The 21,079-nt window shown below is 51.2% G+C and overlaps 1 protein-coding gene and 1 long non-coding RNA gene across 4 annotated transcripts in view; one reads left to right on the top strand and one right to left on the bottom strand.

Moving 5' to 3' along the window:
• Positions 1-21,079, top strand: part of CCDC88C (coiled-coil domain containing 88C) — a 120,378-nt gene that overhangs the window by 39,535 nt on the left and 59,764 nt on the right. For all 3 annotated transcript variants that reach the window (XM_084792952.1, XM_084792954.1, XM_084792953.1), the window contains one exon: positions 9,163-9,232. In XM_084792952.1, coding sequence (XP_084649078.1) covers positions 9,163-9,232 — 70 coding nt within the window. The remainder of the gene's footprint in view (positions 1-9,162; positions 9,233-21,079) is intronic.
• LOC311603795 lies at positions 9,253-10,454 on the bottom strand. Its single transcript, XR_014781265.1, has 3 exons — positions 10,319-10,454; positions 10,175-10,198; positions 9,253-9,896 (listed from the first exon to the last, which is right to left on the bottom strand). It is a non-coding gene; the product is annotated as an uncharacterized lncRNA (long non-coding RNA).

The raw sequence follows: 21,079 nt of genomic DNA on the forward strand, positions 1-21,079 counted from the left end.
GTGACGTGGGCTGCCATCTGCAGCTAGAGGTTCCTGGGCACTTGCTGCTCCTGCTCTGTCCTGTACCCCAAGAGTAAAGGAAGCAAAGGTAGTGTGCCAGGTGTGCTGGGACACAGAAATTGGGGAGGTGCAGCTCGCTGGGATGTAGGACGCTCCGCCCCAGTCACTGAGCTCTGGTTAGAGGAGTGTTCAGGCTAGAGGGGGCTTGCCGGGAAGTCGACCTAGAGCCTCCCACATGACTAGAGGTACAGAGAAATGCCTCGTTCTTAAGACAGCGCTGGGCCACTACCTCGCTGCACCCTGGATGGCATGTGTCATATTTGCCTTAGCCCATCCTGCAGGTTGCACTGTCCCCCGAGCAGGGCCCGGCTCACTCATTCACAGTCCAGGCTCCAGGGAACCTTCTCTTCTCCTTCGCTCTCTCACCTGGTCAAGTCTACCTGGCGGACAGCAGCCAGATCCCTCCTGGTTATAACACTGGCCTCCTTATATTGGTCCTAGCTCTCCAGTGCTGTCCTGTAAGCTAACAGTGGAGGTGGTGGTGGGTAGAGGACAGGGCAGCCCTGAAGTGTAAGAGACAGCGTTCTCGTTCTCAGCTGCCCAACGCCTTCCTTCCTTCCCCAGGAGGCTGGTCGTGGTGTGAAGTGGGCCCTCCTTAGACACTTGAGCAAAGGGTTCTGTGGTGTGGTACAAGGAGCCCTAAGGCAGAGTCGAGTGGGACCTGGTTCTACTCTAGGCTTTTGGGGGGGGGCTCTGAAGGAGACCCATAAGGCTGTTCTGATTTGAAATACGGATTTTTGGAGCTGGAGAAATGGCTCAGCAGTTAAGAATGGGCACTGCTCTTGCAGACGACCTAAGTCCAGTTCTCAGTACCTACATTGGGTGGCTAACAGCCACATGTAAGTCCAGCTCCGCCTCCAGCTTCTACAGACACCTGGGCACACACACACATAACTAAAAGCAGGACTTTAAAAAAATATAGTAAGTTCTCCGTATCTCGATGTCGGCTGGACTCTTCGTGCATGGGTGAGACCTGTCGTCCCTACACTTGTGGTGGCTGATGATATCACTAGAGAAGTTGGCCCCCAAAGCCCCCGTCTGGCTGCTTGTGACCAGGCATATGTTTTCACCTCACACAGGATTCCCCAAGCACTCTCACCCTGTCCTGCTTTCCTGGCGTTAAGACAGACAGCTGCCCAGAGAGCAGCCAGGAGGGCAGCCTAAAAGGGGAGGGCAGGCGTTTCTTGGGGTTCGTTGAAATGTCTCTCTGGGTCCATCCCCCTTGGGCTCTTCCTGATGGCTGTGTATTGCTTGCTTGTCAGAGCAGGCAGTTCTGGGCTCCCACTGCAGGAAGATGTGCTGTGTCTCGTGTGTGTGTGTGTGTGTGTGTGTGTGTGTGTGTGTGTGTGTCTGTCTGTCTGTCTGTCTGTCTGTCTGTCTGTCTGTCTGTCTTGTCCTTGTCATTCTGTTGCCACTCTTCCATTCTGAAGGAACTGGTGAAAATGTGGCTCAGAAAGGGGCGTGGCTTGCCCTTGCTGAGTTTTCTGGGGGCTCCTCCTGGACAGTTTTCCTCTTCAGTCAGTTCAGAGGTATTTGTCTATCTCTCTGTCCACAGGGGACATGCTGGTGCTTGGTTCGGTTACGTTGGAGGAGGGTTTCTGGTGACTTGGTAACCTCAGACAGGCCTTAAAATTGCCTTATCCTAGAACACAGCTTGGCCTAATTAGGGAAGCCCGTACTGCCGTGCTTGTTCAGATCGGGCTGGTTTCAGGCCCCGGGGACCCTGGATTAATTGAAACGAGGCGGAACAGATGGATTGAGTCTATCAGCAGCCCTCCGTGGCGGCCTCTTCACACGAAAGCACTTCATTACCCACTGATTGTACCAGGGCTCCTGCCCCAGTTGGCAGGGGCTGCGTTAGGACCGGAGGCCCCTGTGCAGATGGGATTACAAGCTCCTAGTCCCCCGGGTCATGCTTTGAGCAGGTGTCATGGATAAATCACTGTTTTATGTCTCTTCACTGCAGTTAAATTAGAAAACTGTGGTCCTGTCGGAAACAGCCTCCAAAAGCTCATGATTTTGGGGTCAAATCCCTGTTGCCCTCCCGGGGGTGGCCATGTGGGAGGTATGCTGGCCTGGCCTGAAGTGGCAGTCTGGAAATGTCATGAGTCAGTAGTGAAGGTATGAAGCAGGTGTCAGCTGCAGATGGGGCGTCCTGGTCTGGGCCACGAGGAGGTTATGTGGTACCAGGCAAGCTCGCTCAGCGCTGCCCCTCTCTCGCTCCGGTTCCTCTCCAGAAACCCCTGAGCAGCACTACGCAGCAGGTCTCACAGACTGCTGGAAGTTCCTCTCCTGGACACCACATAGGAATGGTGGGAGGAAGGTGGCTAGGAGGCTAGGTACTTCCAGTAAGAATTGTGAAGTGATAGGTGTGTGGGGGGGGGGGCGGGATCCATGTTGGAAGGCAGCTTTGAATTTGGACAGTGTTTCTCAAGTGTGCTCTGGGGCCCTCCCGGCCAGATCCAGGTGAGAGATTTTGAGATGTAGCTTGGGTGAGAATGAGCGTCGTGTCGCCATGGCACCGTGACCCATGCTATACTTCTCCCACTGCAGGGGCTCTGTGGGGCTCTGTTCATGCCACAGCGGGTGGCGTGGCGCCCTGCAGTTGTGTTTGTAGACCAGTGAGGCCTTTCCTGTGGGCTGTCACTGCTGTAGTTTGGGCATTGAGAAGTAACCCCTTGTCTTGCTTCCTTTGCTCCTGAGATGACCACCCCCTTTGGGGTTTTACAGCTTACAAAGTGCTGTGTGTTCCAGCCAGCATAATAGATTCACTTAGGGATGTATCTTTTCCATTTATATTCACGATTCCATTTATAGGCATTTTCATGGAAAGTTATAAAACATTCTGAACAGTTTCTTTTTTTTCTCTCTCTGCCACTTTGAAATAGTTCATCTTTTGCTAACAGCTACAAGCTGTGAATCTTAAGGAAATAGTGAGAGATTGTGCCGGGTTTAAAAGCATGAGGGATAACTCTGCAAAGGAAAGCAGTTGGGTTTTCAGGGTTTGGTTTTTCCATCAGTATGGGAGAGAGAGAGAAGCCACCTACATAAAAGAGGCTTTGTAAGAAAGCCTTTATGCAAATCTTCAGGAATGTTTTCTGATCCAATTTTCCCAACTGTCACTATGAGAGGCTTTTTGATGCCTGAGTCGGGAGCTGAGTGACAAGTAAAATGTGCAAGTGCCACGGAAGTGGCAGGTGAAGTATTGGGGTGTGGCGTTGCTCATGATCCAGGGCATCCGTGTCTTGCCTGAGGTTTGGGAGCTGAGGGGGCCGTGGCAGCTGTTGCTGGCTGAGTGTGGAAGGGCATCTCAGTGGAAAGAGCAGATTGCGCATCCCTCAGTGTAACCCGGGCCTTGATTTGCTGCTCACCTGGAATAGCTAGACGCTCTCAGCCCGGTCCTTTACCTGTCAGGCTCCTAAGCATCCTCTGCACCCCGGGCCGTAAGCCTCCTGCCGCTGGGAAGGCCTTGACAACACTTGTGATGTCTGCCTACTTGGCTTTCTCAGCCACGGCAAGGTCTGCACTGTGTGTCCTGTGACTATCTGAGCTCAGACTAGGCCTGAACGGTGTGCAAGCAGCTCACGCAAAGTTGATGTCATTCGGGTTCCTGCCTTTTAGTCTTGACTCAGACTGAGAGCGTGGGTAGGTCAACAGGAGCATTCTCTGTGGTTCTGTTTAGCTTCTGTGGAAAGCTCCTGTTCTGTCGCATAGACCATCCCCATCTCCTTGGCAACCGAGAGCATCACTTTCCTCCTGCTGCCTGTGCAGGGTGTTTAGTTTTGGGAGATCTCCCTTCTTGACTCAAAATTAAGTTGTGGTGCCAGTTCTTAACAGCAGCTCTTATTTTTCCTGTTTATTTTTTCATCGGGACAATTTGTCAGCCTATACGATTGAGTTTCAGGGTGCTGGAGAAATGGCTCAGCAGTGAAGAGCACTGGCTGTCTTCCAGGGCACTCCAGGTTCTTTGTGAGCACCCTTCCACATGGTGGCTCACAGACGTCAGTCCCACAGGATCTGACGCCCTGTTTTGCCCACCACAGGTACCAGGCATACATGTGATGCACGCGCACGCGCGCACACACACACACACACACACATATATACATACATACATACATACATACATACAGGCAGGCAGGCAGGCAGGCAGGCAAAACACCCATACACATTTTAAAAATTAAGTTTCACTCAGGGTGGTGGTGAGCTGTTCTTTTATTTCTTTCTTTCTTTTCTTTCTTTTTTTTTAAGTGAAATGATTGTTCTTTTGTTTTTGTTAGTTTGTTTTTGGAGACAAGAGTCTTGATTGGCCTGGTGCTTTCTTTGTAGACCAGGCTGGCCTCTACCTCCTGGGTGCTGGGATTGAAAGCATGTGCCACCACGCCCAGGCTGGAATTACTACTGCTCCTGGTCTAGCAATCTCAAACTAACCTCCTCCACACGTGCATACAAAAGGAGTTGTATCTTGATGTCCCTCCTCCCTCTGTTTCTTGGAGACAGACTTATTTATAGCCTAGGATGGCCCCAAACTCACTTGTGAATTCCAAGCTGGCTTGAAGATCAACGTTATCCTCCTGTCTCAACCTCCCAGATGCTGGGGTTACAGGTGTGCACCACCACACCTGGCTTGCTTTTTAGTTTCTTGAGGTCTTGCTATATATCCCATGATGGCCTTGAGTTTGTGGTGATCTTACTATCTGTTTCCTGAGTTCTGGGGCCGCCGTGCCTGGCCTGGTGCTGCCCTTGCTCTTCCAGGACCTTACATTTCTCCTTCCTGTACAGAGAACAGATGTTCTGTTCAAATGGACAGTGAAGACCGATGGGCCCAGCTGAGACGCCTGCTTTGCCTCTGTCAGTGTGTAGTGCTCTGCTGGGACTCCCCGCCCACAAGCCCTTATGTCCTGGGAGGTTCTTCCTCTGGAGCCTCCACCTGCCCCATCCCTGGTTTCAGGACCCCTACTTTCCAGCATCTGGGACTCCCAACCTAGCCAGCATGTGTTCTTCCTAGCTGAGGGTTAAGGTGCCCTGGTTGTTTGGTTTATTGGTTGGTTGGTTGGCAGTGCACTTCATCCGTGGCTCCGTTGTTGGTTGCTGTTGTTTTCCTCTCCTAGAGCCGGAAGTCAAACCCAGGACCTCACATGCGCTCGGCAAGCGCTCTGTCACTAGGATACGCCTCTATGCATGTGCTCAGTCTTGGAACCGATGGGTAGTGGTTAGGTTTTTCTTTCACTGAGTCTGTCATGCGCATATTTCAGATGCCTGGTAATGGATGCCCCTTGAGTGTGTTTTTTGCCCTCTGAGGGTGAGGTTATTTTAAAGGGATAGAATATTGAGGAATCTTTAGAAAATGCTGGGAAAAAACATGTTCTGTTCCTGGTCACTGTAATATAGAACATTCTGTATTTAGGGCTCTCTGAAGGTTCCCCCCCAGGCTCTCACTGTGTAGCCTGGGTTGGCCTTAGGCTCATGCCAGTATTCAAGCCTTGTAAACAGTGGGACTATAGACCTAGGATCCATGCCTGGTGTGTTCTTAGAATTTCTCCGGTGACTGCTGAAAACCACAGACCTTGAAACTCGCCGCCTTGTGCCTCCTGCCAGCTAGGGAGGGAGGGCGTCATCTGCACCGTTCATAGTGCAGGCACAGATGCTGACCTGAGGCCCACCAACTGGGTGATGGAGAGGTACTTCGTGAGAGGGCTTGGCTATTCTTCTTGGTCTTGAGCAACTGATGAGATCCTTTATTTTGGATTTGCGGCTGAGATCGGCATGGCAGGAAGCGTACCTATTACCGTATTAAGTACTTTCCTGCTTGGCTCTTCCCCGGGCTCAAGCCGTCTCTGCAGGATGTAAACCGGGCCGCCTCTGACCCATATTTGGGGATTGATTCAAGCAGTTAACGGCCAGTGGGCCATCCCAGGACTGGATTTAGTCCACTTTCATTTATGAAAAGGAAAATCTGGGGATTCCACAGCATCTAGTGTGAGGCTCTGACAGACCTGCAGTGCAGTGGGGAGGGGACACAGTCTTTACTCCCCCCCCCCCCCCATGGCACTGGGTGTTGAGGGGCTGCTCTCTGGAGAGTCAGTCATCTGTCAAGCCTAAGGCTTTGTCCAGGCTTTTCTCTCATCCCCACATCAGGATGCAGCTGTGGCATTTTGGGGTGGTTCTGGGGGACTGTGCTGGGCTGCAATCCAGCATTGGCGAGCCCTGCTGCTTGCAGCCAGCCTGGGTGGGACCAGGTGTCCCAAACAGACTGTGGCAGCCACTTCACAGTGGCTGTCTGTTCTGAGTGCCAGGCAAAAGGGCCTCTCGTCAGGACCCTGCTCACGTCCCTGCTAGGCTGAGGGCCCGGCATGAAGGGAAACTCCTTTGCTGCTGCCGGAGCTTCAACACATTTTGCTGGGCTTTTGTTGGGGGAGGTCAAAGGTGCAAGGGAACTCTCGGGCCACCAAGTGCCTTGTCACCCTTTGTGGGTGTCCTGTAGCCAGATATGGCTGACACATCAGGGGATGCGAATTGCTATTTTAGTTATTTTAGCCGAGTTAAAAGAACAGGTATTTATTTAAGTGTGTTTGGAACGACTAGGGAATTGAAATTGATTTGTTCAGCTATCAATTTTATGAACTCTCTGTATAATTCAAATTGCAGAGTGACCTAAGTGTAAGGTAAGTATACTCTATTTCAAAGACCCTTGTAAGGAATGTATAAAATGACTCAATTTTTACCTTGACGTTTTTTAAATGATTACATTTAGACACGCTGGGTTAAAAGTATTATGAAAGTGCTTTCACTTTTACTTACCCCTTTAAAGTGGGCTTCTGGAAAATTTGGGATTACTATCTCAAGTTATATGTTCCTGGCAGTGCCGACCTTGAGTCTGCTTTTGCGGGGAAAGTGAAGGATGGTCAGTCCTTGTCGGTCCTTTAGCGGAACTGCTTAGGCCTTGAGCATTTTCCCCATTGACTTGCACTTTAGGAGACGCCTGGTGTTTTAAGAGGAACACTTTTTAAAAGCCTGTTTGTAAAATACTGTTTCTTTATTGTTGGTTGGCTTTTTGTTTTGTTTTGTTTGTTTTTTTTTTTTTTTGTTTTTTTTTTTTTTAGTTTTCTGAGGCAGCTTTGCTGGTCTGGAACTCATGGCAGTTCTCATGCCTTACCTGTGAGTGCTGAAATTATAGATGTGCACGACCATGCCATAAAAAACCGTTTTCTTCACCGTATAAATAATACCTTTCTTAAGGGAAATTAGGAAGTTCTGATTAACTGAAGCTAAGTCTCCTGTTTTGGAAGACAATTCTAACAGCACTTTTTTTTTCCCCCTTAGACAGTTTCTCTGTGTAGCCTTGGCTGTCCTGGACTCACTTTATAGACCAGGATGGCAGACCAGGCTGGCCTCAAACTCACAGCGATCCACCTGCCTCTGCCTCCTGAGTGCTGGGAATAAAGGAGTGTGCCACCATGCCCGGCCCTAACAGCACTTTCTAATGATAATTTTGTTTAGTGTTAGCATAAAGCTTCTCAGAGACTTACAGATTGCCTTGAAAAGAGTGTAGAAAGCATTGCTTCCTATGTTTGTCTCATATGTAGAAGGGTGCTTGAACACTCAGAGACCTGGACGGGGTGCAGGAAAGCCACGGGGACTCGGAATGGGACGCAGACGTTCATTCACAGGGTAGCCTCTGGGCCCTGGGGAGGGCGTGGGCCCTGGGGAGGGCGCTGCCTAAGAGGATGAGCGTGCTGGGCCAAGAAGCCCTTTTCCCAGATGTACTGGGAGAGCTTTCTGTGTTGCCATTTGAATTGTGTTTGAGACGACAGCCTTGGTTGGCAAGGTGACATGTAACAGTCCCCAGTGTCAGATGTCTCACCTCATGATTCTGAGACGGTCTTGAGGTGCTCAGCTGTGGGACTAGCCCACTGGGTAGTCTTATTTCTTGAACGCCAGTGCCTCCCCTTCGTGAAGCAGAGAAATTCTGCTCACGCTGCGACTCAGGAGAAACCTGCTGTGCTACCCGCTCCTTTCCTTGCCTTCCATAAAACTGGATTTTTCTTTTCGTGTGTGTGTCCATGTCCATACATGCACATGGAGCCAGATGTGATGTTAGTGTTGGGGGTCTTCCTCTATCACCCCCCCTCTTTTAAAGTCAGAATCTCTCCCTGGGTGGCCAGTAATCTCTGGAGATCACATGCTGTTTGCTGCCACTGCTGCACGCACAAGCATGTGCACGCATGCGCGCGCGCGCGCGCGCGCACATACACACACACACACACACACACACTCATTCCTCCCCTCCTACGTGCTCCCCCTGCGCCCGCCCCCCCCTCCCATGCCTCACTTCTTCACACAGGTATTGGGGATCCAGACTCAGGCTCACGTGCTTGGGCAGTAGAGACCCACTGAAACATCTCCCCAGACCAAAATTAAGTTTTCTCTTCCAATTTCTGAGAAGCAAGACTAGCCTGGGAGGAAGACTGGTCCTGCCCAGTCCAGGGCTGTATGTGTCAGTCCAGCATCACTGGCCAAAACAGAACTCCTAAAAGACTTACAGATAGGCTGTGGCTGATGGGCATGTCTCACTGTCCTTCAGAGGACGCTGTATGAGGGTCACGAGACATCTGCCCCCAAGGCCACCCTCACTGACTGGGCTGGGTAGCCAGACGTCTTCTAGATGGTCCCTCCCTGTGATAAAATAAAACCTCCTCCTTCAAGACCTGCTACTAAGCCTTAGCGCGTGCTCAGAACCTCAGCTCTCAGACTGAAATGCTCCGTAGCGTCTCCATTGTTAACTCACTATTTTGTTTTAGCTACACCAGCTATATGAGCAAAACCAACTGAGGGTAGCATTTAAAAAGCCCAATCCCAGCATGTCACCTATCTTCTTCCTCCCAAGTTTCTGCATATGCAGCCGTCATTTTTATTTGATGAGCAGGACAGACTGATCACACACTCTGTTGCGTGGCTCAGCCTATCATTTGGGGCCTTCATAGTTGCCATGTAGTGGCTGCACACATCTCCGGTAACTTGATTGGCTGTTATTTGCCTAGTGGCTCTTTATTCTTGTCTACTGTTCTTAACGGTGGTGTCTTTCTCTCTTTGTCTCTGTAGGAAGTTCTCCAGCAGCTGATCGTAATGAATTTGCCCAATGTTTTGATGATTGGCAAAGACCCACTGTCTGGTGAGTGCAAGCGCCCCACCCCCACCTCCTGTAGTGCCTGGGCAGTGCCATCAGTTTGGACAGCTGTTAGCCCACAGCTCTGGCTGCCAGCTTGGAGCCAGCACAGTGAAACACGTGATGATTTTAGTGAGATTTTAAAGAGTGGTTTATTGTCCTGAGGCTTTAAGCCAAGCATGCATGTCTTCCTTTAGAATGTGAATCCCTCTCTGTCCTCAGATGTCCATGCAGAGACACACAGGGCCTTTGCTTTGCCCCTTCAGAGAAGGCAGGTCTGATTTGGGGAACTGGAATTGTGATGGGTTCTGCAGGCTTTACTTCTCTCTGAACATGACATCAGATTCCACTGTGATGGATGCATGCCTAGACTGGAAAATAAGTACCTTTCGGGGAGCCACTGTCTCTCCTCGGGGATCTTGCAGTGTCTGCATTTGTTCATGAGTATCTATCTCATGTCCTTCATGACTCAGAGCACCCGATGGGCAAGGGTTCAGAACACCTGGTGGGTGAGGGTTCAGAACACCTGGTGGGCAAGGGCTCAGAGCACCTGGTGGGTGAGGGTTCCGAACACCTGGTGGGCAAGGGTTCAGAACACCTGGTGGGTGAGGGTTTAGAACACCTGGTGGGGAAGGGTTCAGAGCACCTGGTGGGCAAGGGTTCCGAACACCTGGTGGGCAAGGGCTCAGAGCACCTGGTGGGTGAGGGTTCCGAACACCTGGTGGGGAAGGGTTCAGAGCACCTGGTGGGTGAGGGTTCCGAACACCTGGTTCAGAGCACCTGGTGGGTGAGGGTTCCGAACACCTGGTGGGTGAGGGTTCCGAACACCTGGTGGGTAAGGGTTCAGAGCACCTGGTGGGTGAGGATTTAGAACACCTGGTGGGTGAGGGTTCCGAACACCTGGTGGGCAAGGGTTCCGAACACCTGGTGGGTGAGGGTTCAGAACACCTGGTGGGTGAGGGTTCAGAGCACCTGGTGGGCAAAGGTTCCAAACACCTGGTGGGTGAGGGTTCCAAACACTTGGTGGGTGAGGGTTTAGAACACTTGGTGGGTGAGGGTTCAGAGCACCTGGTGGGCAAGGGCTCAGAGCACCTGGTGGTTGAGGATTCTAAGCCCTTCTGGTCTCTGACACTCAGTAAGTCTATAAAGTGGCAAAAACTCCTGACACCTTCTAGGTGTCACAGCTTCATTCCTATGTGCAGGTAATTCCCAGGTGACTTGGAATGGTGGTGGGTGGCCTCCTTTACACCTGCAGCACAGTAAGTGTATACTTGAGCTCTGGGATCAGAGCTTGGTGTGTTGGCTTCTCCTTGTTCATTCGTTGTTTGGAACCCTGGAGTAGGTGAGGTGTTACAACAAACAAGAGACCCTCTGCTGCAGGGTGGGCTGAGGCTAAGGGTCCTGATGAGAGTTAGCAGTTTTCACAGAAGGAGCATCACCCTGTGGGCTGCTCCTCGGCCTCACCAGGCTGAGGTCAGCTGTCCTGACTGGGACAGTACTTAAGTTGTCTTTAGACTGGAGGAAAAGTTTACCAGTGACCAGCTAAGGACATGATCCCTAAAAGCAGTTCATTCAGTGGCATGACCTTGGGAGCGTCAGCATAGCTTCCTGGTACAGTAGAAGTAGGCAGGACACTTTCTGGGCACCGGCTGGCAACATGTCCACCTTTTTGTTTGTACTCCAAGAAAGATACATCCTTGGCGCTGGCCCATGAGCGTTCGTCACCAACATGATGTGGTGGCCCTTCCGTGTTCACCGGGTTGCTTGGTGGCTCCTTCCTGTGAGGACCTTTCTCATTCCGTTCCATCACATTAGCAACAGCGGGAGCCTCTGGTTCTTCAACCCTGGCTCTGGCTTCATCTTACGTCCCTCCTAGGGAGCTGGAGAGGCCACGTGCAGCCCATGCAGCCACCTCTGAGAGACTGGGGTGATACTGAGGAGCTAGGGTCACTTCGCTGAGAATTCTGTTGCCTTCCAGGTTGATGAGGGCCTGGTGTTAGCTGGGAGATAGGGGTGATGCCTTGTAAGGCGGCTGTACCAGCAAGGTTGCTGTCCTGCCCGCTGTGAGGGCAGCAGAGGAGGTGCAGAACAGAACACTTCTCCCGTGCCAGCCTTTGAATGCATTTTCAAGTGTGGAAATGGCTGTGCTTCTAGGGTGTGTCGGGTGTCACTCCCATTTATAGGCGAGGAATTTATTTATGCACACACCCTTGTCACTGGGCTGATAAGCAGAGCAGCTGATTGACAACCCAGGCTCTCTGGGGCCTGCGTCCCTGTCTGTGTCACACGCCCTGTCTCAGCAATTGCCAACAGTCAGCCTTTTTGGACCACATAGTTGGTTAGGTCATGGTGCTGAAAAAATTGTCAGTGGGGACTGGATCAACACACTCTCCTTGCCCTGCCCAGCCACCCTGTCACCTGTGCTACTCCCTCATCTTTCTGTTGTCCCCAAATCTGGAAGCCTTTTCTCTCTCTTCCTCTCCTCCTCCAGGCCCCTCACCCCCCCCCCCCCCAGAGACAGATTGCCCATGTCAGGGAAAACAAGTTCTCACTTCTGTGTGCCACCAAACCAGAGTACCCACAGGAAGTGGAGTCTTTTTAAATTATACCTGTTTGTTTGTTTGTGAGGGGCACAGGCACGTGTTGCCATGGCATGCGTGTGGATGCCAGAGGACAGCTTGCAGAAGCTGGTTCTCTCCTTCCACTGTCTAGATCCCAGGGACCAAGCAGCTTGGGTCATCAGTCATAGTACAGTGAGTGCCATCTTGTCAGCCCCGATTTAAAACCAGAACCCAGCGTTATTTGCATATTGTTGAATCCCTCCAGTTTTCAGGGTATAGTTTCCCCGTGCCTTTTCCCCACAAGTGTACAGAATTAGGTATCCCTCACCTCAGTCCATCCCGAGGACGTCAGGGGCAGCTGCTTTTTGGTGTTTGTCAGCAGGTGAGGTGAGTGGTCCCTGGGCCCCACTGTGACGCATAGCCAATGCCTGCCGACTCCAGAGGCTCTGTTTCCAGTTCCTAAGGAGAGGAGGTGAGATGAACCAGCATCAGATATTAAAGCAGAGAGTGACAGCCACACCTAAGCTCTGCAGCCTGGGCAGAGCCGGCTGACATGCCAGACAATGGCCTCGGCAGGCTACCTTTAGGGAGGGGGTGGGGGTGAGCCTCCCCACAGTGCACGGATGGGTAGGCTTGACAGGGCTCTTGAGGGGTTCTGAGAGTTAGGGAGGATGACAGGAGACATCCGCCAGCAAGAAGAGATGCAGACACAAATCCCAGAGGCAGAGAGACATATTTATGGGATTATATTTTCACTTTTTAAAATTTAAAAATAGATGTGTGAAGCATTTTGTGTTTCCTTTTAAACAAAGAGCAGAGTTGGCATTTTAAAAGAATTTTGTGGCTGCCTGGAGGTAGAGAGAATTGCGTTTTTCGCTCATTCTGTCTCCTGCATCTAATGAGGGCATATTTGAGCCTTTTTTTTTTTTTTTGGCAGATTCCCACACCACTGTTAATCATTGCATTCTGCTGTTTGAGGTTAATTTTGTGTTGTTGGCACATGTGCCACATGGAACAAGGTCTCTCTGATCCCCAAAGAGTGTGGAATCCACTGTGACACACTCCCCTGGCGCCACTGATTGCTCTTCTCTTGCTTGCTACACTTTTCTCTCAGGTACCCGCAGGGGCAGCCCCTGTCAGGTCCTTGCTCGCTGCACCTCTTCAGTGAGGCTGTTCTGGCCTCCTTGTCCCTCAGCACCTCTGCCCCACGTGCCCCGCCCTGTTTTCCCTTCTCATCTAGCTCCTTTGAGTGGACAGTCCACCTTATAGCTTAAATACCTAGATCAGGGCCTAGCATATTTCAGTGTGTGCTCAGCGAACACAGGTGCAGCCTGTGTGCTGACAGCCTGCTCCCATCTTCTCCCCGTCTCTCCACATGCTGTTCTTACAGCTGTTTAACCACAGGCTTGGATACATAAAAAAGGTCATCCGGGTGCTGTTTAATCCCTGCTTGGTAACAGCTGTGTCTTCCTTAGGCCAGGGATGGCCCACAGAGAGAGCGACACTCTCCTGTCAGCTGCATATCCATCAAGCCTGTTTAATTGGTTTGCTGGCAAGAGTGTTTTGCAGGGGCGTCGTGAACCAAGGGCTCTCACATCAGCTCTAACGCGAAAACAAGGTAGAGCGGTGTGCGCGACACTTGTGGTTTCTCAGCAGCCAGGCCTGTCACTCTGCCACACGCACAAAAAGGCTATGTTTGTCTGACAAGAAGCCAGAGTGTTAGCAAATTAATATCTGTGGTGCATCATAGAACGGTCTGGAAGAGAGTTTTGTTTTTCCTTCCAAGGCTTGTATCCAAGCGCAGTGCTGGTTTCCAGACTCATAAATTGCTGATCTCATGTGCATCAGCTAGAACGGAAGAGGAGGAGCTATGCAAGTGTGGAGTCCCTGTTCAGAGACACACAGTATGGAGGTCTCCTAGGCAGACACGTTTAAAATTCATACATTATGCGGATGGTTGTGTGTGTGTGGGTACTTAGCCATAGGTCCCAAGCAGGACTGGCTACCACCACTGTGCTGTTGTTCATTCTAAAATGCAATTCAGATTTCTGGGGTCTATGGCAGGGTTGTGACCCCATGTGTACTCTGCAGGGACCTATCTGTGGATACACCTGGAACTCTTGGGACTAGCTGTCAGTGGGCTGCCGTTGCTCCCTAGTGTTCCTTACATGGTAGTTGAAGATAGGACTCCAGCAGTGGGCAAGGCATTTGGAATAGTCTGTGTATGTCCTTCCTCCTTGACCACGTGCAGGACCCTGCCGTGCCTCCTGCTCTGGTGGAGGAAGCCACAGGCCTGTTCTAACCCTCCCAGGGAGACTGAAATGGCCTGGTGCTTTTTTTCTTCCTAGCGGAAGGAGCTCAGCCCACACCTGTCCCCAGCATTTGCCACTGATGCTCACTGTCCTGCATCAAGGGACCCTGGAGCGATAGAGAAGCCCCCGGTGTATATTGGGGTTAGAGAGGTGATGGAGGAAAGTCCATAATGGTGGGTATCCCGGCGTGCCAGTGTGCTTCTGTGTGCAGAGGGGATAATTGATCCTACCCAGGCAAGTGGCGAGTGGTAGTGTTTGCCCAGGGCTGTGATGGCCTCTCGCAGAGAAGGCGAGTTAGTTATGCTTGCTTTCTGTCACAGGGCTAATCCTTGGGATGATCGCCTTACACAGGGGAGCGATCTATTTTTTTTATCATGGTGTTGGGATGATGCAGCCCATTAATTCAGCTGCTTTAGGGCCTTGAAAGATGTTGGAGCAAAGCTGCCCACCTTAGGGAGCAGAGGACAAAATGGCCAGGGTCATGGCGTGCCTCAGTGACCTAAATTTAGACTTCCCGTTAGGTCCCATGCCTTAAATCTCTTAATTGTTCCACTCTGGGACCAGCCCTTCAACACACAGTGCTTTTGAGGGACAGGGGGAACGGCATTCTTTATCCAGACTACTGAGGTGGGAAGAGCTCAGGGTTGGAGAGCAGAAGCAGCCAGCCCCACTGGGAGGAAGACTCCAAGGAAGCCATGCCTCCTTGCCCTATAAGGGAGCAGCTCTGAAGTTCTGGATCCCACAGAAGCCTGCCTCACACAGCCCACACAGAGCAACCCTGCACGGCCAACTAGGGGAGCAGGTTAGGGTGTGCTCGGTCCATCCTCTGCCTCCTGCCAGGGCTCAGGCTCTGCCTGTCACCATCGGCCTTACTGACACCTAGGTTGCTCCCCTCAGAACCTAAAGGGCCCTTTTCCTCCCTGCTGTGAGGTGGGTGGGGCAGTACTGAGGGTCTCCATGGAGCTGCTGAGTTACTCTCCTGTCCTTTCTCCAGCCTGCCCATATTTTTATTTCATTTATCCAGGCCTTTATTTCTAACCCTGTTTGTTTATTTATCTACTACTGTGTGTGTGTGTGTGTGTGTGTGTGTGTGTGTGTGTGTGTGTGTGTGTGTGTGTACACACAACAGTGTATAGTATATAAGGTGCAGATGATGACTTATAGGTGCCTTAGGTTCTCTCTCTCCATCATGTGGGGGACCGGGGATTAAACTCAGGTTGTTAGGCCTAGTGACAGGCACCTTCGCCAATAAGCATCTTGCTGACCATAAATCAGTTCTTTGAATGAAGAGGGAGAAAAACATAAGTGTTAATGGTTAATCATTGTTAACTTGATTAGATTGGGACCCGCCCAGGGAGCAGCTCTGAGTGCTTGTGAGGGCATTTCCAGAGAGAGTTAGGGGCAGCACTTTGCTATGGGCTGGAGTCTGGGACTGAATAAAATAAGAAGGAAGCCGGCATTGAGCACTGGCCTTTATCTCTTTCTGCTTCCTGACTGTGGACGCAACACAAGCAGCCGCCTGGCTCTGTCACCACACCTTCCCTGCCATGAGAAGTATATCCAACCCTGAGCCAAAATTCACCTTTGGTCCAGTTGCTTTGGCCAGCTATTTTGTCACCACAGTGAGAAAAAAATAGCTAATTCAGTAAATCCCCACCGGCCAGGCATGGTGGTGCAAGCCTCTAATCCTGGCACTCGGGAGGCAGAGGCAGGCGGATCTCTGAGACTGAGGCCAGCCTGGTCTACAAAGTAAGTCCAGGACAGCCAGGGCTGTTTCACAGAGAAACCCTGTCTCGAAAAACCAATCAATCAATCAATCAATAAATAAATAAATAAAATCCCCACTCTTGCCAGAATTTGAATCCTTCTGTTACCTTCTGTTTGGCCCTTGAAAACAGTTCAGAAAGTACCTTGGTGCTCTGAAGGACATGTTGTTAGCTTGCTCCTGGCCTCCCTGCTGCTTGCTAGTTCAGAAATGTGTCCCTTTGCCAGGCTGTGGTGCTGGCTTGATGGCCATGCCGTGCCTCCTAGAAACAGAGGCTCCTGGCACGCTTGGGCCAGAGCAGGAGTCCAGGGCCAGCCCTCTGACCATCAGGGCCTGCTTGGAAACCAGGCTTTGTTTAAGTAAACTTCCTGGAGTGGCGGAGCCTGGAGAGAGCCTCAGCCACCAGCACCATGGCCTCTAGCAGTCCTGCTCTCTGTGGCCGCAGCCGACCAAGTCGGAGGAGGAGCGCAAAGGAGGAGATGTTGTTTGTCAAAGGTCCCTCTGTCTTTCCCCCTGACGTCTGGGCCTGGGGCTCTCCATCTGGTGTTGGGAGGTGCCTTAACTCGGATGTATTTCTGCTGTATGGCCCCTCATCTCTCCTTGGCAAACTGTGGATGTTCCTCTCTCTTACTCTTTGCTTGGTTAATTTCCTGTCAAGTTCTGCAGCCCCCGGCTGGCAGGGACAGGCTGGGGTGGTAAGGGTGCCCTGAGGGCTCTTGTGGTTTCAAATTCTTCTTTAGAACCCCTGTTTTCTGTCCTTTGTGGTGGTGCCGGGGCACTCAGAGGCATAACGTAAACAGACACTAGGATGGGGCGGGGCAGCTGGTCTGGGGCACTTGGGGGACCCCCGGCACTGTTTCATACAGATGTGCGGCTCCGTGCCTACCAAAGGATATAGATAACAATGCTTGTTGGCGGACTAAATGAACAAACGGGGGTGGGGGGGCGGTTACATGGTTACTTCAGTGCTTGGTGGGTGTCATGCGTGATCACGTTCTGGGGGTAAGAAAGGTAACAAACTCCCATGCCCCAGAATATGACGCTGCTTCCTGCCTCTCAAATGGGGTGTGGACGGTGAAGGTTGTCTTACGTTCTCCCATGCATGGCAGTTTTCTGCATGATTCCATGGTAGTGCCACAGAAGGCTTATTCTATCTCAGTAATATAAGAAATAATAAATCATGCCTTTGTGGTAGGCCGAACCTCCAGGAAAGCCCCAGAGCTGGGCCTCTTGCTTGAGCCTCTGGGTGTGCATGGGGGGCTGTTGACACCATGTTCAAACTGCTATTTTCACAAGTGGGACAGCCCTGTAATCACGCCTATGAAATGACTGGTTTTTAAGTACAAAACCAGGGAACGCAGAGTGAGTGGTCCACCCCAGCAGGTGAGCTCAGGGGAACATAGAATTACTAAGAAAGCCATCTATCTGTGGAAACCAAAACTGCTACCTTAGCTGGTCTCCTATGGCAGTTAATGTCAGTCAGTGAGCAAACGTGGGGGATGCTTGCACTGTGAGTGTGGAGTGCTAGGGAGGAGGTGGGACGGGGAGCAGCGGGCTTGGGAGCAGATCTTAGCTCTCTGACTCAGCCTCCTCCTCGTTTGTAAGACGGAGAGGGTGATGCTGTTCTTTCAGGGCTGTTTTGGGGTTATCACAAATGGTAGCCACGGCACGTGATACTGAAGTTCAGTGGAAGTGCCCATTGATATGGAGGCAGCACCCTTGGGTGCTGACCCTGACTCCTGAAACCCGACTAATTTGCAGGTCCTCAGCCTGTTGAGTTGAGTTGCTGTGCTATTCTGGCTCCATAATGCCTTCTGCTTCCTTCTTGCCTCCCCTGAGGCTGAGTATGCAGGAAGGGCGCCTTCAGAATAGGGTGCCTGTTGCCTCGCCTGCTCCTCGGCCATAGATTACAGTGGGAGGGTTCCTTCAAGCTCTGATTCTCCACACAGAAGAGGTGAGCTCTAAGCATTCCAGCGGAATCGAAGAGGAAAGCCAGAAGAGACCCAGGGAATACAGCTGTCATGCAAGACCAGCTCTGTATGGCGTGCTGATGTCCTCTGTAGACTTCGGCCACAGGACTCGGAGGCCGAGCGGGTGGTGGGAGATTCCAGGCTGGGTCTGCATGGACTTCAGGGACAGTGCAGGGTCCTCCTCCTCCTCCTCCTCCTCCTCCTCCTCCTCCTCCTCCTCCTCCTCCTCCTCCTCCTCCTCCTCCTCCTCCTCTATCCTAGCCCAGCTGCGCTGCCACTTTGCATCCCACCCCTCACACCAGGTGTGGAATCAGATGCTTCCTCCTGCACTGGGTGCTGTGTGCATCTTTCGGCTTCGTGTGTTGGTTGACCAGCTCGTCTGCTGCTTTCCGTACTGACTGCAAAGAGCTGGGAGGCTCTGGCGGGCTGTCAGCAGGCTAGTCAGGGTTTCTTAGCCTCCACCGCTGACTCAGGCTGCCTGGGGTTCCCTGCACAAAACAAGATGGTAGAGTGGGTGTGTAGTGTTCTTCTGCCTCAACACCTGGGATTTCTCGTGAGTCATCTGGCCTAGAAAGTGGCTTTGTTTCATCCCCAGCACTGTCTCTCTGAAAACCAGCTTCAGTAAGCTTAACCACAAAACGTTTACAATTTGAGAAACACCGTGCTTTCTTACCCCTGGATCTTTGCATATGCTCTCTCCTGTGCCTGGAAGTGTTGCCTAACACTGTAAGCTAGAAGTCCTCTTTCTAGGTCACCAGTGTCTCTGGGTGTGTGGGTGTGTACACTCACACATTGCCTGTGTGTTAATGTCTGTGCACTACATGTGTGCAGGGCACACGGAGGCCAGAAGAGAGAGTCAGATCCCTTGGAACTGGAATTATAGACAGCTAGCTGCCTTGTGGGCGCTGGGAACCTAACCTGGGCCCTGTGGAAGAGCAGCCTGTGTTCATAACCACTGAGACGCCTCTCCAGCCCACCCAGCTCCTTTAAATGGCTTGCGTGCTCATCTGTGGCCACATCTGTCTGCATTCAGAGGACTTGTTGACCGTTACATCTGCAGTACACAGTAGGGGCTTGGCAGGGAGTCAGTTGTTTTCAAGTGCTGACTGAGTTACCCAGCCCGGCTTGCCTGCTGCGGGGACCCAGGAGAGTCTTGTGGTGTGGCCTGAAATTAGTCAAACCTGTAGCTCAGAGGACTTATTCTTTACTAGTGGGATTTGAGGGCAGGGGGAGAAGGCATCCACTTATCATAAGACACAGGGTGGAGTGGACTTGGGCCTTCTCCTTCTGGGGCCTCGCTTTAAGAAAGAGTCTGTCAGGTGAAAGCATAGACGCTTCGGACACCAGGTGGGCCAAGGGTGTGGCACAGGGGGTCAGGAGCCTGCTTTTATTCAGTGGGTTATTTCCATTGGTTCTTTTATGAAAATTTTTTTCTAGGCTTAATTTTCTATCCTTTATCCTTTGTCTCTTGTTATAAGGGGGGGGAAAGTCTTATATTTCAAACTGTGCTCTACATAGATAACATTTTACTTTTTTATCTTAAAATTTTTATATGACACTTTCATTTATTTGTTGTCTCTATGTGCATGCACATGAATGTGGAGGAGGCGTGAGGTAAACTTGCAGAAACCAGTCCTTTCCTCCAGGGATCAAACTCAGGCCGTCAGGCCTGGTGTCAGGTGCCTTTCTTACCTGCCGAGCCATCGCGCTGACATGTTTTATCTTATTTGATGCATGAGTTGACCTTGAACTCACGATCCGCCTGCCTCAATCTCCAAGTGCTGGTGCTGTTGGTATGTGTGCCGCCACCTCGTGTTCTTCTTTAGCTTTTTTTCTTACTTACAACGACTTCTTGGGTGACTAAATGGCTCAGGGTGGCACGTGGGTGAGGGCAGGGTGCTGGGGGAATGCCACTTTACTCTTTTGCTGACCTCATTGGATTTTCTTGTTTGGTTTTAATTATTTTTACGCATATGGGCACATTGCTTGCATATAAGGTCTGTGCTTTGTGTCCATGGATACCAGAAGGTGGCATTGGATCCCCTGGACCTGGAGTTACAGACAGTTGTGGAGTGCTGGGTGGGCGTTAGGACTCAGGCCTGGGTCCTGTGGAAGCAGCAGCGCTTTTAGCTGCTGAGCCATCTCTCCAGCCCCGTCGGTGTAGCTTTGAGCCGTCACGCACGCGCGGGTTCTAAACACCGAGCCGTCACAGTGCTTGCTTGAGGTCTTGTTGCTAGCATCAGGCCTGTCTAGCACTCGATCGCACTTTGATTTGTTTTCAATTGACAGATAACAGTTACAGGCTGACTGCACCTCACAGCTGTGACACGTTGGCACATTTGTAGTGTGTATCGATCAACCCAGGACCCCCAGGTTACCCATAGCTCCGACACTGATCATCCACGCCCCCATTGCGGGCTCTTCGGCGTGTGTGATACAGTACTGTGAGCTGTAACCGCTCTCTCTGTGCCATGACACAGAGCTTACTCCTCCCATCTGGTGGGGACTGTCCCCTCGAGCCCACCTCGCCTCATTCAGTCCGTCGTTCTATGGGATCATTGGGATTTGTATATTATTCCGAAGGATGCTGTAACTCGATCCTTTGGTCCTTGGCTGTGACTAGAGTAACATTTCTCGTTTTCTGCATGAGCTCAGGCCCCAGAAGCATTTTCTTTTCTTGCCTCAGATCCAGTGATAAGGACAGGTAAGTGTGGACGCAGGGGCTGTGTATATCTCACTGTACGGCTAGGAGCCAGTACGTTTGTGTCCATCCAAGGCCACCTGAGGTCGAATTTGTCTGCCAGTGGCCTGTGAAACTCAAGAGGGTGAAGAGGTAGATGCTGACTGTTGATGCCCCAGAGAGTGTCGTTGGCCTGGCTGACTTGAGGCTCTTAGCACTTGGATGTGGGAGGTCCCTTTTCTTCTGATTGAAATCAACATGGAAGGCTTGATTTTCCTCAGTGATAGGGAGTGTGTCTGTGTGTGGGTTAGAGCCTCTAGCCAAGTAGAAGGCCGTAGCATATGGGTGCACATGGCTGGACCTCGTCTTCCCATGTGTCACTGAGAACAAGGAGATGACCTCAGGCTCAAAACCATCTATAATGAGATCTGGTGCCTGCTTCTGGCGTACAGGAAGAATAACTCTGCTTGTATGTATGAATGAATGAATAGATAAATAAGTAAGTAAGTAAATAAATAAATAAATATCTTTTTTAAAAAATGGCAGCAACTTAACAAAAGATGAA

The sequence above is a fragment of the Acomys minous genome (assembly GCF_964271855.1).
Source record: "Acomys minous genome assembly, chromosome: 8".
In the NCBI taxonomy this organism is placed as follows: Eukaryota; Metazoa; Chordata; class Mammalia; order Rodentia; family Muridae; genus Acomys; species Acomys minous.